The 14,842-nt window shown below is 32.4% G+C and overlaps 2 protein-coding genes across 2 annotated transcripts in view; one reads left to right on the forward strand and one right to left on the reverse strand.

Moving 5' to 3' along the window:
* LOC133171732 (twisted gastrulation protein homolog 1-A-like) overlaps positions 1-14,842 on the forward strand; it is a 403,867-nt gene that overhangs the window by 125,737 nt on the left and 263,288 nt on the right. The window lies entirely within an intron of this gene.
* LOC133206042 (putative tyrosinase-like protein tyr-1) lies at positions 1,503-13,249 on the reverse strand. Its single transcript, XM_061341951.1, has 4 exons — positions 12,993-13,249; positions 4,306-4,545; positions 4,032-4,144; positions 1,503-3,056 (listed from the first exon to the last, which is right to left on the reverse strand). Exons 2-4 carry the CDS (start codon positions 4,540-4,542, stop codon positions 2,285-2,287), a joined length of 1,122 nt encoding a protein of 373 aa, XP_061197935.1. The 5' UTR covers positions 4,543-4,545; positions 12,993-13,249; the 3' UTR covers positions 1,503-2,284.

The following is a 14,842-nucleotide window of genomic DNA, read 5'->3' on the forward strand; positions in this document are numbered from 1 at the left end:
ATTTCAAACCGACATTCCCTTATTCAGTGAACCCTTTGTTTCCAAAAAATAAATCAGTCCACATAGAGTACATAAAATTCCATAGAAAATAATTAGAAGTTTTACAAGTCAAAATAAATTTCTCCATTAAGCATCCCCTTTCGACCAGTCCAGTCGCCGTTTGCTCCTTGTCATGATCGGATAAATGGGAAAATCCGTAAACAATTCAGTGTGAAAATAATAGCCTAACAATTTGTATGAAAAACGTCAGTCAACATTGACTTAACGACAGATTGCTTTTGAAAACAATGTCTTGGGATCGACCATGAAATGTTCGAAATATTGATTTAAAATGAGATTATTGATATCCTTGAATCATCAACTTGTTTGTCAATAGCCTGCCTCGTTTTAGAAACTGAGAGAGTTTAACTCTATCTACAGGTGATAATGGTATATTGCGACATAAACAAGGGGAGTTGACGATAGAAAAGTTGAAGTCATCAAATTTACCTTAACTTTAGCTATTAGTTTGTCCTCAATATCTTTCTCTAGTAAAATTTCAAAATATGAAACAGATGCGTTAGAATCTGTAGTCTTTTATTTCGAATTCATTAGGAAATATCGAATAAACGTAGGAATGAAAATGAATATAATTGTGAATAGTTAAAATGTATATATATCTTAACTTCGAATTGAAGACCACAGCAAGAGACTTCTTCTTTTCATATATGTTATTAAAATCTGCTTCATATGAATACAAGACAGGTCAGATTATAACAAGCCATAATTAGTATCCATGGGAATTCCAAAAGATTGTTAGAAGACCTGTTCTCCAAAAACTACCTAGATGTTGTCAATAAGAAACTTAAGTATCTTTTTTAATATCAACCTCTGAGTACTGTGTGTAGAATCAGAATGTTTTAATAAAATAAATTTGCAGAAGACAAGGTATGCAAATTCACGAGGTCCATAGTTATTGAAGAAGCAGTTTTCTATGATGTCAAAAAGCCTGGTCTTAAAATAAGTAATCGTGGGGAGTTGAACAAAGTGATGAAAAGTTGTACATTTTGATGCTATTTATTTAGCAAAATTCTGTGATTTCAAATTTTCTGAAAGTTCCTTTGATTTTTTTTTATCCACGTGTCCTTCCTACACATTTAATTTAAATTAGGTTTGAGGTGGAAGCTCCTTCAAAACTGACAAATAAAAATGGAAATATTAAAAGAAGAAGAGAATAAAATCATGATTGATTGCTAATTTCAATAAAAGAATTACATTTTTCAGTAGTGGTAAATATTTCAAATTATTTTAATTATTTTTATATATACTCAAGACTTGCACCTGTACGGAACTCTTCGAGTGTAATTTTGCAGTGCAATTTGTAAAAAATTTAAAAGACACACAACATAAACGTACTGAAATTACATTTCTTTATACTTTCTTCATGTTATCAATCCTGCTTTATAACTTATATGTTTATACAGATTTATATTTTTGTTATAATCATATAAATAACAGGAAGAAACAATGATAAAAGATTTAATTGCAAATAAATAATGGCAACACTTCAATAGAATGTAACAACATATGCATATATGACTTAGAAAACCAACCAAAAATCCTTTGATTGAGAATCATATTAAGCATCACATTATTTACTCATCTTCACATGTTGGAGAGACTTTTTTAATGGCTTAATGAATATTCATAAGAGGGCGTGGACTAGAATGAATTACTACAAACACAGACTCACTATCTACAAAATCTTACAAATGAACACCTACACTTCAAACTTCTTGTTTCTATATGGACGTGGACAGACATATGGAACAAAAATATACACATCTAATTTACATTCAGATGGAATAAATGATATTCTAAAATTGAACACTGTTTATGTTGCACAGTTAAATTGGTACTCCTGTTACCAAATATTTTTTTCTTTAACTATAGTTCTTAACCCCCCAAAAATTATAATAATAATGAAAAATTAAATCTGCTTATATATTTATATTCATATACTTTCGAAATATTTGTGTCTTGGTTATTTAAAACACGGAGAAGATTTAATTTGGGGGTGAAACGGTACATGCTACTCTGCAAACTATCCTCCCTGACACAACCTGCGTCATCATTTCAACGTCATAAACATAGAGAGGACGAGCGGATTATTGCACCACAACCTAACTGTTGAGAATCCGTCCCATTTTCGTATTCGACCATCTGGTACAAGAGATTCCCGTTAACCCAAGACCCAAATTGGCACAACCGATGAGAAACTAAACCAAGAGAAAATTTTATTTTTTCAACCAAAAAGTCCATTATTTCTTTGTGTAAACCTTGTCCACCAAGGTACTTGTTGTACAGGTCCTGATGCAATTGCATTATTTGGTCTGTTGCTCATAATTAAAGGTAAACAAGTCCTTGTTGACCAGTTACATCTTATGTATGGTGAACCACAGTGATTTGTACCCGGAACGCATTCGGGTCGCCTCTGACATCTATATATTCTTCGTGTAAATATATCATTAATTCCATCAACTACTAGAAGTCTCCCAAGTCCCATTGAAACAAGAGGTTGATGACCTTGATCGCCTACTATTCTTGGGTAGTCTCGACCAGGATTTATACCATTTTGCCTTTGTCTTTGTCGAAATTCTTCCCATATACAATCAACGAACGCGTGGTGAGCAAAAAATGCCGGATCATATGATGAAGATTCTATGCGACTCATTTGCTCTCCAATCCATACATGAACATGATTGTGTAATAGTTCTAGGTTATAACGATCCTCGGCGCTCGGATTAGAAATTTCCCACATCCATCGGCGGCTTAATACGTTGTCCAAATCAGTTTTCGTCATTAACCTACGATCAGCTCCTATGTCACGGCGGAGGGGTCCATACGGAGTGGAGAATCGCCGGAAGGGGCCTGTTACCACAGCTCCATTTCCATTGCCCAAAAATAGCGGGGACCACATGATGGATCTCCGGGGATCTGGAAGCTCAGCATCCAGTGTGTTATCCCAGTATGGAATTGTTACGTTTGGAACCTTTTCACGAAGGGCGTTCTCGAACCTATAAGGAGATTTATATCTATAAAGAATCTCGACCATATTATTTATAACAAGCTTTTTTCCAGTCCCTTAATAAATAACGAATTATAATACAAGAAATTTTCTGACATATCACTCGCTTACTTGGGCCATATATTTTTTTTAAATATGATATAAGAAAAGACGCATTTTCTAACATCGCAATTCCATTATAATCATGAAGATATGATAGGTGCGTTCATTGAACAGTTCTCTTTGCTGTCTTTGTCCAAGTTGAGACAAGCAATGTTATAAATCCGTAAAGTAATTGACTGACGTGATAAATGTCCGCCTTATACATGTATAACGACACCTACTAGCTCGGACAATGAAATATAGGTGGAAAACCAAGTAAAGTATGTGTAAAGTACATGTTCACCCCCCTCCCTCTTAACAAAAAAGTACGATATATGATTTTTTCCATAAGCACCCTTTATTATTATTATTGTAAACCTAGTCACCAAACATCCATCATTTATGAGAGAATAATACAAAAGTGTTCTCTTTGGCTTAGATCCGGCCATAAAAGAGCTATAAATGAACCTTAGAAATGACGAGAAATGACGAACCAGTTTTTATCTGATCTATCAAAAACATTACGTATCTAGAATGTACAAATCCTTCGTTAGGTCAAAAATAAAGGTCATATTATAACAATTGTCTTCATTATCCTACCAGTTTATGTCTTAAATTTATTCAATTAATATTTATGCATACAAGTATTAATTTATTGTTAACAGAAAAGGGGGTGTAAATTGATAATATGGATTTATCAAGCTGTAAGTCTTTGGGAAAGTTGTTTGGTTATCTTTTGTGCCGTTTGTTGTTGTTGTTTTTTTTAAAATAAATAATAACAGGGTTTTATTTAAGAAAAGTGATCTCGGAGCAAAGAATAATCCCTGATTATGTGCTTTCAATTTCATCAATTCATTGAGAATTGTTTTCTGTAAATACTTACAGTGTGAGATATATTCTGTGCCATCCCAAAAAGCCCGGTCCGCCATGGGCCCCGGAAGCTGTATTCCGATGATGAAGTGAAGCAATGGCATCGAATTTGTTAGGCAATACTGTCTGCAACGTATAACAAAATTGGTCACATTTACTTAATGTTATATTCATTTATACAAAGCACTTTAAGTTTTTTTCTATTTTGATCTCTTATAGGCAAATTGCGTTCATTTGAAAGACATTTACAGCATAAACATTGCGCAAAAAATGAGGCTGGTAAGTACCCTATCGTTTTTTAGAAGCAAAATGGCTTGATGATAGTTCCTGCGTTCTTCATCTGTCAGTAACCTATACTCTTTGCGCACGCGTAGTTCGTTTCCCCGTGGAAGGTAAAAGAGACCATTCATCCACTGCACAAACCGGGAATTGGCGTTAGTCGGTGTCCTGATTTGCAGACGACTTATGGGGAATATCGCCATAAAAAGGACAAGCACGTGCAGTACAGACATAAGTGAAGGCATGATCTGAAAAAAAAAATGTAAATTAAAAAATTTCATAATGATCAGGAAATTTGCATAGCTATGAAATAACAGCACTGAACAAAATCACAAATTAATTCAAACTATGTAGTAAAACTATTTTCGCATAAAAAATTATCCCTCAAATACTGCAATTATAAAACTGATGAAATGAACAACTACAAATGTATGAAAGTAAGAGATCGACGAACGAACGTATAAACATATAATAGTTTTATGCTTTGACACGCTTTTCGTCTTATCATGAGCACTTCATTAACCAAGCCACTAGAGAACAATAAAAATATGAGCTTGACACATCTGACATATACATTGTACTGCGTCTAAAATCCATGCTTATACATGGTTTACGACTCAACATTGCGCCAATACATTTCTCTACCTGGCAGCATCAACAGTACGCTTTGAATTCAATGGGGGAGGGGGGATTGAGACAGTTTAATTGAATGTTCATCAATAGCCATTTTTCTGTAATAAAACATAGGCATAACTCTATGGAAAGTTGGGAGGGACAGTGTACTTGTGTTTGTATTTCTGGCGAAAACGACTGAATAATTTTTATTGAGAACAACTTTTGCCACAACTACTGTGAAATGACTGAATTTTGTAGGGGGCAGTCAAGATTTTGTCCTCCATGCAATGTTTTCACTTAAAACTTTTTTTCTTCAACTGCTTAAATTTGTCCTCAAACTACGAAATTTTGACACCAGGAAATATGTGTTTTTACATTATTCATTTTATGTCAGTATAACTGTATTTTCAACGATACTAGTCTTTTTTCTTTAAAACAAATTATGATCGAAAATTTTGAAAGACGTACAGGAGAGCTGATGATATAGGAAAGATAGTAAGTAAAGAATGTATTCTTCTAAATGACGTTTTGTTTATATCATACCCAGAGATGCATTTTTCTTTTAAGAATATCAAAATCCTAGAAAAACTTGCAAAAATGGTTAGCCTACTTATATTCACAGACCTAATTACATGTTCCTGAGGATTTCGTACCTCAGAGTAACATATATAAAATAGGTGAACGAACTCTTTATGCAAATCTTACATATATTTAGGCCAGGGAGAAAATACATGTGTCTGGCGCTAGATGTTCCCGAAGTTTTGGTAATGAAAAAGCTTAACCACAAGATGTACCGGTATAATAAAGTAAGAGAATAGATTTTAATATGTTATGGACTCACGATTAATAATGGTTTAAGACATATAGAAACTAAACTCGGAACGCCGTATTTATTTAAACAGGAATGCTTTGACATATTGTAAATTTGGAATTTACTAGATGATGGTATATACACAATTTATAACATGATGACTTTACCAAGTAAATTTAAAACTTGATACTTCTTTCAAACACATTTTTATGTATGCACCAAGATATCCACAACTTGCAAATTGAATTTTATTTATTTATCTATTATTTGACTTTTTTTCTTTGAATTGTTTTGTTGTTTTAGGTACATCTGAAAGAATCAAAATCATGTAATTTTCTTCCATTACTGTTTATAAAATCACAGTGGGAAAGAATCGTGGTTTGCTGGTTGGGTTTCGCGTTTTGCCGTATGACTAATGACATTAGGAAATTTCGGTGCCTAGATTCCTTAGTGGTTAAGGTCGCTGACAGAAAGGTGGACAGAAAAGACACGTGGCCTTGACCTCAGAGAGTCATTAGCAAAATCCTCCTTAGCCACAGCCTCACACTTGTCTGCCAATTGATGCTTCAAGGTTGTTAAAAAAAAATCATGAACCTCGTCCTCGTTAACGTTATTTCACGGTATGCAACGTATACAGCCTCACTTTGCTTCAGAAATTACATACAACTTATCTCAATTCGGAGTAAAAAATCCTACTCTGACATTATTTTCTTCAATACTTTAGATATATAGAAAATAAAAAGTAAGTAATAATTCTATGTTAAATAAACGACTTTATAGCAATGACCTTTGAGGTAGAAACTGCATTACCATATCGTGGAACAGGTGCGTGTTTTAGGGTTGACCTAATCTATGTTGATGACTATTTGACCATAATATAGCCAGAATGGTCACGATATTGCAGAGACCTCAACAAATTACTAATATACCATTACATATAACTGTTATTGGTAAAATTCGTCATAATATATGTTTGAGTTATTATTTTCCCCACAAAGTGTTTCTGTAATCAAATATTTCTGTGTCTAGTCTGACTATAAATATTTTTCAGCTGTACAAAGGAAAGCTAATAAGATGTGTTTAGTATGACGGCAATTTTTAGTCTTTTCCTATTTGAATGATTATGAATCCGAATATTTTATATACACACATAATATAATTAAGCTGTAGATTTCAAATTAATCAAATTTTGTACGCTCTGGCTCTCTGTATAATATACATGTATATTAATTATCGCAAAAAGATAATAATAAAATATATTTGAATATAAATGTAATGTAAACAAGCATTATAACTTAATACTTTTTTAATTTCATATTTGAAAGGAAAAATGACAGTATATATAGATGTTTAGATACAACTAACTGCTTGACGAGACTTTATGATATATTGGTAACTGTAAAGCATCTCTCAATCATTATTCATATGAATACAATCACTGTCATAATTGTGTGTTTTGTCACAGTTTTGCTCTTTAAAAAAGCATTAACATTAATTCTTATTTCATTTACGACATTCATTTTTCTCGTGGATCAATGGGGAATAATTCATTATGAAGAAAAATCTTGTCAATCACTTCACTGTCGAAAAAGAATAGAACTCATAAGTTTTACTCTTTGCAGTAGTGTAAATGTAAGCAAATACTACGGTATTTAAATTGAGAGAGATGCACATTCAAGGGTCAATTATGCTTCACCAAGTAAAATATTAAACAAAAACAAAAAAAAATAGACAACATTCGCGAGGACTGTTCACCAGAGCAAGGGCGGATCCAGCGGAAAGGGGGGGGGGGGGTGTTGTTGATTGGTCTGAAAGTTTTTCGTTTAATTCTTTGGCTTGTTTTGAATCTCCCCTTGGTAGCCATTTTGGAATTTGTCTTGCCGTCTATTAAAGCAGTTACTGAGGTCTGTGACGGTACACATTGTGTTCTGTGCCTAATGTTGGTGGCGCCATTGTGCACCTACCTTCAATGCATATATACAGTCGCCGTCGATAATTTGTGCCTACTCTCACTGCACATATTGTCACCCCATAGTTATGGTTACTTATAGATGTTTCCAGATCTGAAAATGGGCATTGATGTGTAAATCACACACATTTGTCACATACATGTACATGTAGGCATGCTCTTGAAGTGAGCTATAGCGCAATAGTCCGAGTCTCTCTGGGTGTATATATTTAAACGTACATATACTTAAATGGTATTCTAATCGAAAAATACATCTTCCGTTTTTTTTAAGATTGCATATTCACTGAAAGACAAATAAAAATGCACAGTTGTCCTAAGGCTTTAAACTCCGATGATATGTTTATAATATACAAGTTACATTGCGAATATGGAGAATGATGAAACAAATACCAAGAAACTCTCTCTGTCCGATCGCAGTAAAACATTCTCCAAGCTTTTTCGCAAGAAAATGTGCAAATATTGTCACTGACGATATACCTTCTGCCGAAATGAAAGTTACATTTTGTCGCCCATTCTGCAGGGAGGAAAAGGCTCGTCTCGGCACATATTTTCGCTTGTGTCGAGATGTACCGATGGACGAAGGATGCAGTGAGGATATATGAATATGCGACAATCTGTATAGGGCGACAAAATATACCGCTCGCAAGATCTCTTCAACAGCAAAGCAGTGGAAACTGATTGCCAAATCAATTTTGAGGGAAAATGTCTAGCATTAAATAAGAAATGACAACCGTAGCAATATTTTTGAAACTACCTTACCATAGCAATATTATAGGAAATATCTACCATAGCAATATTGTGGAAAATTTCTTCCATAACAAGGTGGGAAATGTATACCATAGTAATATTGAGGAAAATTCGTACCATAGCAAAGTAGGGAATGTCTATCGTAGCAATATTGGAGCAAATTTCTACTATAACAACAACGTGGGAAATGTCTACCATAGCATTGAATGGGAAATTTCTACCATAGCATTAAATGGGAAATTTCTACCATAGCATTAAGGGGAAATGTCTACCATATTTTTAAGTGGGAAATGTCTACTATAGCATTATTGTAAGAAATGTCAACCATAGCAAAGTTGTGGGATCTGTTTTATGCGTAAGAGAATGAAAGATTTAGATTGGATTAGGTATAAACTCATCATTTTGACATAATTTTTTATGGCAGGGGAGAAAAGGCCAGTAACTTCCTGTCCATTAATTTTCACTTTCGTGTCTGTCCTATCACTTGCGCTTCATGCATTACAATCTCCGGGCCACTCTGTTTATGCTTAGTTCATCACTTCAAAGTAACATGTCAAAGCTTGCAAAATTTTACCAACATTAATTTTCCTGACAAGAAGTCCGACACGGCAAAAGAGACGGTTGCACTTGATAGTTTAAGCATTTTGCACACAAAAAAATGTCATTTGTAGCCTTAATTTTCAGAAAGGAGTTGTACATCCCAACAGCAATTCGCTGTCATAAAAATTCTTTTTATGGACACAAAACTTCGTATTTATACAAAAACCTTTGGAAATTGTGAATTACAAGTGATTGAAAAAATAATTTTATAATTTTTTTAATTAAAATTATCACTAGATTTATTCTTCACTTAATGTTTGGAATTTTTTTTTTGAATCTATATCGTAAATACATTCAATGGAAAGTAACTGTACTAATCGGTCGCTGTTACTGAACCTTAACATTAGAATACTCTTTATCTAAACATTCTTTCATTATTTATCAACTAGCCATGAAAATAAATTACCTGGACTTTCGAATTTCAGATTTCCTCTGATATCCCCAACCATCCAAAAAGAATGAAAATCACACTAATTATAAAATAAATAAAAATATGCACACATGCCTAAAACAATGCTCTTTCAAAACAACAAAAGGACAATGGGAAATGATCTGCGGTTTTCACTGTATTTTTTGTTTATTTTTCTCTCATTTATTTAAGCCCACAATCTACGTAACACTGATGATAATAGGTGATAAAAATCGTATAAAACTTTACAAGCATAACGCTTTTAGGTCTTGTGGGTTTGGAATGCAACAATGCATTCCACACTTGTCGTTCATAATTTATCTGTCATATTTTCGCTGTTTAAGATCATTGTCGGACATTGACAATTGAAGGAATCTTACAGAACATGTTCATGGCACTATATCTTGGTGCGAACTTTGATATTTGTATTTTGTTTTTTGCATTTCCTCAATAGGGGAATTAGTTCCCCTTTTGTCAATGTCCCCTGTGGACAGTGTATTTGAATGAGTCATTTTTACAGTCACTGAACTTTTCCAAAATGTGGAATTTTTATGATTTAAGTTCAAAGTGAACAAAATTAAGAGGTGCAGTGGTCAATTCTCTTAAAACCTCATGAAACATAGCTGGATATGTCCCCTCTTGATCCAAAAATCCATGTCAATACAACTCGCGATTTATTTCTTTATATTCAAATGCGAAATCTAAACTTAGCTCGAGGTTCGTATTCCGATTTCTATATCAATTATTCTTCAAAGTATCTCATACTCTCGGTAAAACGAAACGATTAGTGACACTACAATCGCACTTTTTCTTCCATAAAACAGTGTGGGGTTTTGTTCGTGACTATCGTCATGCAATGCATGACAACGTCTAGAGGCTATTTTAACATGTTTTGATGCAACCGTTAATAGACCAACAGCCTCTTGTGTCAATTTCAACACATGTAAACATTTGGAAAGACATAGAATTTTTCATGTAATTAATTATGCAAACAATGATTAATTTATACTATTCCAGTTTATTGTAAATTGGTTAATTTAAAGTATATGACAAATGATAAAATATCCAAAAGTATGCCAGTTTTTATTTACAGACATTAATAAATAACAAGTTAATTGGAAAAACGAGGACGATACAGCCGACATTCACTCTATAAATTTTTCAATAATAACCTTATAGGTTTGTCTAAAGAGATGGCAAAGAAATTGTGATGAATGTGTGCAACGTTTTATGATTGGGAATCGTCCAAGCGATTTAAGTGTGTCCATGTACAAGTCGCCGATAAATCCCTCAGAACCGATCTTTGACACCTTTATTACCTCCTGGAGCAGAAGAACGGAGGTATTGTGCAGTATGGGTTATAAAAATGCAATATTGCCGAACAATGTGTATTGTAGGGAATAGAGGGTCAAGCTAAACTTTGCGCGATTAATATTACGCAATGGTGTATAGACTTTGAGGAATTCCATAGCTTTTTAGTATCTTTCTAAGACTATAAAACAGCTGACAGATCCGTAATACCCAAAATTCCACAGATGTCAACATAACGTAATTTTGAATAATTACGATTGAATTTTGGTTTCCCACTTGCATGATACATAGTTTATTGAAAGTATTTATATTATATTCAAGGTTTATTATATCTATATATTTGTTTCATGGATTGAAATGTTTCGAGAATTACTGTGACTTTGATGTTTCAATGAGTTCATTGAAAAACGAGTTCAATATGATAAAGTATGAGTACATACTTGTCAGAAAAAGAATAATCCATAAATTTTAAAATCTTATCAGATCAGCTTGTCAGAAAAAGAATAATCCATGAATTTTAAAATCTTATCAGATCAGACAAAGAAGAGAATTCATGTAAACTTTCACATATGAACAATTAATTTAGATTCTTGATAATCAAGAGACAATTCTTTCGGATTAATTGTATCTATGATATATTACTTAACAGGTATATTATACTGTTTTCCTTTTCCCCTGTAATAAAGTATGCATAAATACCAAGTGTCCTACACACAAATAGCAACAAATTAACATGGCAGTTGTTAACATCTTTTGTTTAAATAAAAACATATCTTAAGTCTTAACCCAGAGATGTTAACCTTTTGTCTTGCGTTGTGTTTCTCGGAAGCTGTCGTAATAAATTTTAAATTGACTTCGTCTAGAACAGTAAAACAAAACCATCACGTAGACAAAAGGGATAACCATTGTTTTAAAAACTTCTATGTCTCCCAAAGTCTGACTGAATATGCTTTTCTTTAAGGCTTTATATCTAAAAATTGCCAAAGTGATGGTCATTCCAGATGACTCAGCATTTACGTTTTCCTGGTGAATTAGAAATTCGGGGGAATTTTAGGTCTTATTTATATATTGGTCACAATTGTTCTTGTAGACCAAAAATGTTGTCGAACACACAAAAGAAATGTCGATAGCTTAGAAAGCACATGTTTTGTCCAGATTTATGATTAATAGTGTCTCTGTTTCGTAATGTAGACAACCAACAATAATGGTTTGTCCCGCATTGAATGCACCGGCATCTTTTGGTCATCAAAGATGACGTCATGCATCGTTGCCTACTAAGTGCTCTCTCTAAATATTTAAGATCCGCCTCTCTATTTCATTTTTTAGATAATAACATTGTACATTTGGAATGTGATTTTCTTTATTTTACATACAAAATGAAATAGCTTCTTTAAAAGTATATCAGAAATTTTTGATTGAAGATAGCTTTAAGAGAGGTATATTTCTTGACATTGTAAAAGTTATTCACATTCTTATATAATTTCTATTTATGGTTAACACTGAATTATTTGAATAAATTATAATTAAACTTTAACTGATAATATATGTGATGGTAACATATCTAAGTTGCTATATACAAGTTTTATGAAAGAAGATTTACTCTGTTTTACTTTTTCTTATACAAAGAGCTAGAATCAGATACCAAAACAGAAACCTGTAAACCACACGATCAAGGACCTTGAATTTAGCACCAAATGACACACTTATGATATTTTGATGAATTATAATTGAATGTTTAAAACAAGAAAAATGAAAAGTAAAACATTAAACTATGATTGATTGAGTTTACTACATGACTATCATTATTTTCAATATGTTGCTTGATAAATGCTTTATTCCAAAGACAAGACAGTTCACTGGTACACATTGTCAGTAAATCAATGTCGGGGTAGACTTTTTTTTCAAAAACATAAAAAACAATTAATAAATATCAGGTGATTTACTTGTTAACATTTTGTCAAAAGAGGTTATACCATAAATTAATTGCATGTTTATTTTGAAACACTTTCTTGGCGTAAAAAATATAACTTACCAAAATATTCCAAGTAACATGTAATGAAAATTCAATTTAGTATATTTAAAACAAAATCTTCATTTGTAACAAAAAAGGTGTCATTGTTATTCAACATATGATAGTATTTTCTGTGTCACGGGAGGTGTCATCTCGCAATATTTGACAGTCTATGAATGTTAAAAATACAACTATGCTAATGACAAAAATCAAAATACCAACCTTTCAGTAGTATTAATATTTATCCCCTTAACGTAATTCCTCATAAAATTTTCTACTACAGACTTTGTGCAAAAAACTTCGGGTATTGAAGGAGCTTGTAATATTCCTTATAACATCATGCCGACACTGGTCTTGAAGCGTCTACCTCCACACTGGTAAAGCCCGCGAACGACAGAATCTCGTCTGCCTAGTGCGTTACAGGTAAAGCTAGCATTCACCTGGGATCCACCAGATCGCATTTGTCATCACACCTGTCAAATAAATACGAAAGAAGACATGTTTTGTCTTAATTTATAGTTCTTTAAACCCCAATCGCTGATTTTAGTGGTCAGATGTATTACATCCTATCAATTTTGCAAAATCACCATTATCATCATTTTGATTTTGAAAATGACTTAAAGAAAACACATACACAATTTTTTTTTTTGAATGAGTCTTTGATAAATATTGCTTTTTCGTGAGTCTCTCACATTTCATCAAAGAAGAAGAAGAAAATATTTTTAATTTCTTCAAAATTATTTCTCAGATTTTCAGTTTGATTCCTTTTTCTATAATCAAAATCATTTCAGTCAAATGCATACACAGCAAGTCAATGTGTTTTCAGATCAAGTCGCTTTGTATGGTACATATAAAACAACGAACACAAATAATAGATTGAGTGTAGAGTTTTAAAGAGCTTTAGAAAATTCTATAACGAATAAAAATGAAACTCGTTTTATTGTTCTTAATTCTGTTTCTTGCTGAAAAGATTTGATATAGCAGTTCTGGTTTTGTTCACTTCATTTTTTTATTAGGAGGGAGATTAAAAATATACAGATAGTTTCAAGTGACATTTTTCACGTTTTAACTTAAAGTGTACTTGAAAATGATGAACAAATATTTTTAAATAAATATGTATGTGAGGAGTGTCTAGAATCCAGTTAGAGAATATAAACTTACTACATGTATGTACGAGTACTATTTGGCGTTATAGCAGTTGATTGAAATGATTAACACAAGGTGTAATTAGTTTAAATTCAGATTCTATATACGTCATCTAAATCTTCACCATGTATATATAAATCAGCTTCATTGGTGTCTTTTACATAGCTTAGTTTTACAAATCATGGCTTCTGTGAAATATTTTTGTCTTTATTATCACTTTTTTTTTCATCTCATCTGTGCTCAATTTATTAATAATTTTGTGCTTATCTACTGTAACATATCTATATTTCAGCGATCCGAATGAAATTGACTTGGAATATGTATTTGTAAGGGCTTCAAAATATTTGGACTGGAGAATCTACAAATTTGAAATGGAGGGGAGGAGTATGGGACACAGTGCTGAGAGGATGAAGAAGCACTATACTACAACCATTGACAATAAAGCAAAGTCTATTCTTCTATCTTCTCAAAAACAAAAATCAAACTCCTTCAAAAGATATGGCCAAGGTAAAAGTTTATAAAAGTACGTTCGGAGGCATTTTAAAAACTTGCTACCAAAAATGAAAGCATCGATTGTGTACAGGTATAGTTTAGATTTATTTTGGTTATAAATGGTGCAATATAAAATTCCTAATTTTTTTTTTTTTTAATTATAGATTTTTTTATATGATATTCAAAATTCTCACTTATAAATTCTAATTTTTAAATGACTTTATTGAGAACATTATAGGACATTATTGAGAAACCTTAAAAAGAAGTTAATTATCATGATTTTTGTTTAACTTATTTATTTCGTATGTATAAACATTGATTTATTAACAATGTATGTATGTTCATGAATTTGAAGGGGAAAAGTGCTACTAACAAGTGGCCTTAAAATAAATGTCTGTTCTCTCTCTTTCTTGTATTTCTTTTTTTTTAAATTT

Source organism: Saccostrea echinata, unplaced genomic scaffold, assembly GCF_033153115.1.
Source record: "Saccostrea echinata isolate AGI-Se365-2 ecotype Australia unplaced genomic scaffold, CSIRO_AGI_Sech_v1 ptg000054l, whole genome shotgun sequence".
NCBI classification, from domain to species: domain Eukaryota; kingdom Metazoa; phylum Mollusca; class Bivalvia; order Ostreida; family Ostreidae; genus Saccostrea; species Saccostrea echinata.

What these genes read in the sequence shown, in the direction of transcription:
- LOC133206042 (XM_061341951.1), bottom strand. Translation starts at nt 4,542, where the DNA reads ATGCCTTCACTTATGTCTGTACTGCACGTGCTTGTCCTTTTTATGGCG. An exon ending in TGCTTCTAAAAAACGATAGG is followed by an intron (nt 4,145 to 4,305) that starts GTACTTACCAGC and finishes TATACGTTGCAG; the next exon opens with ACAGTATTGCCTAACAAATT. An exon ending in CACAGAATATATCTCACACT is followed by an intron (nt 3,057 to 4,031) that starts GTAAGTATTTAC and finishes ATCTCCTTATAG; the next exon opens with GTTCGAGAACGCCCTTCGTG.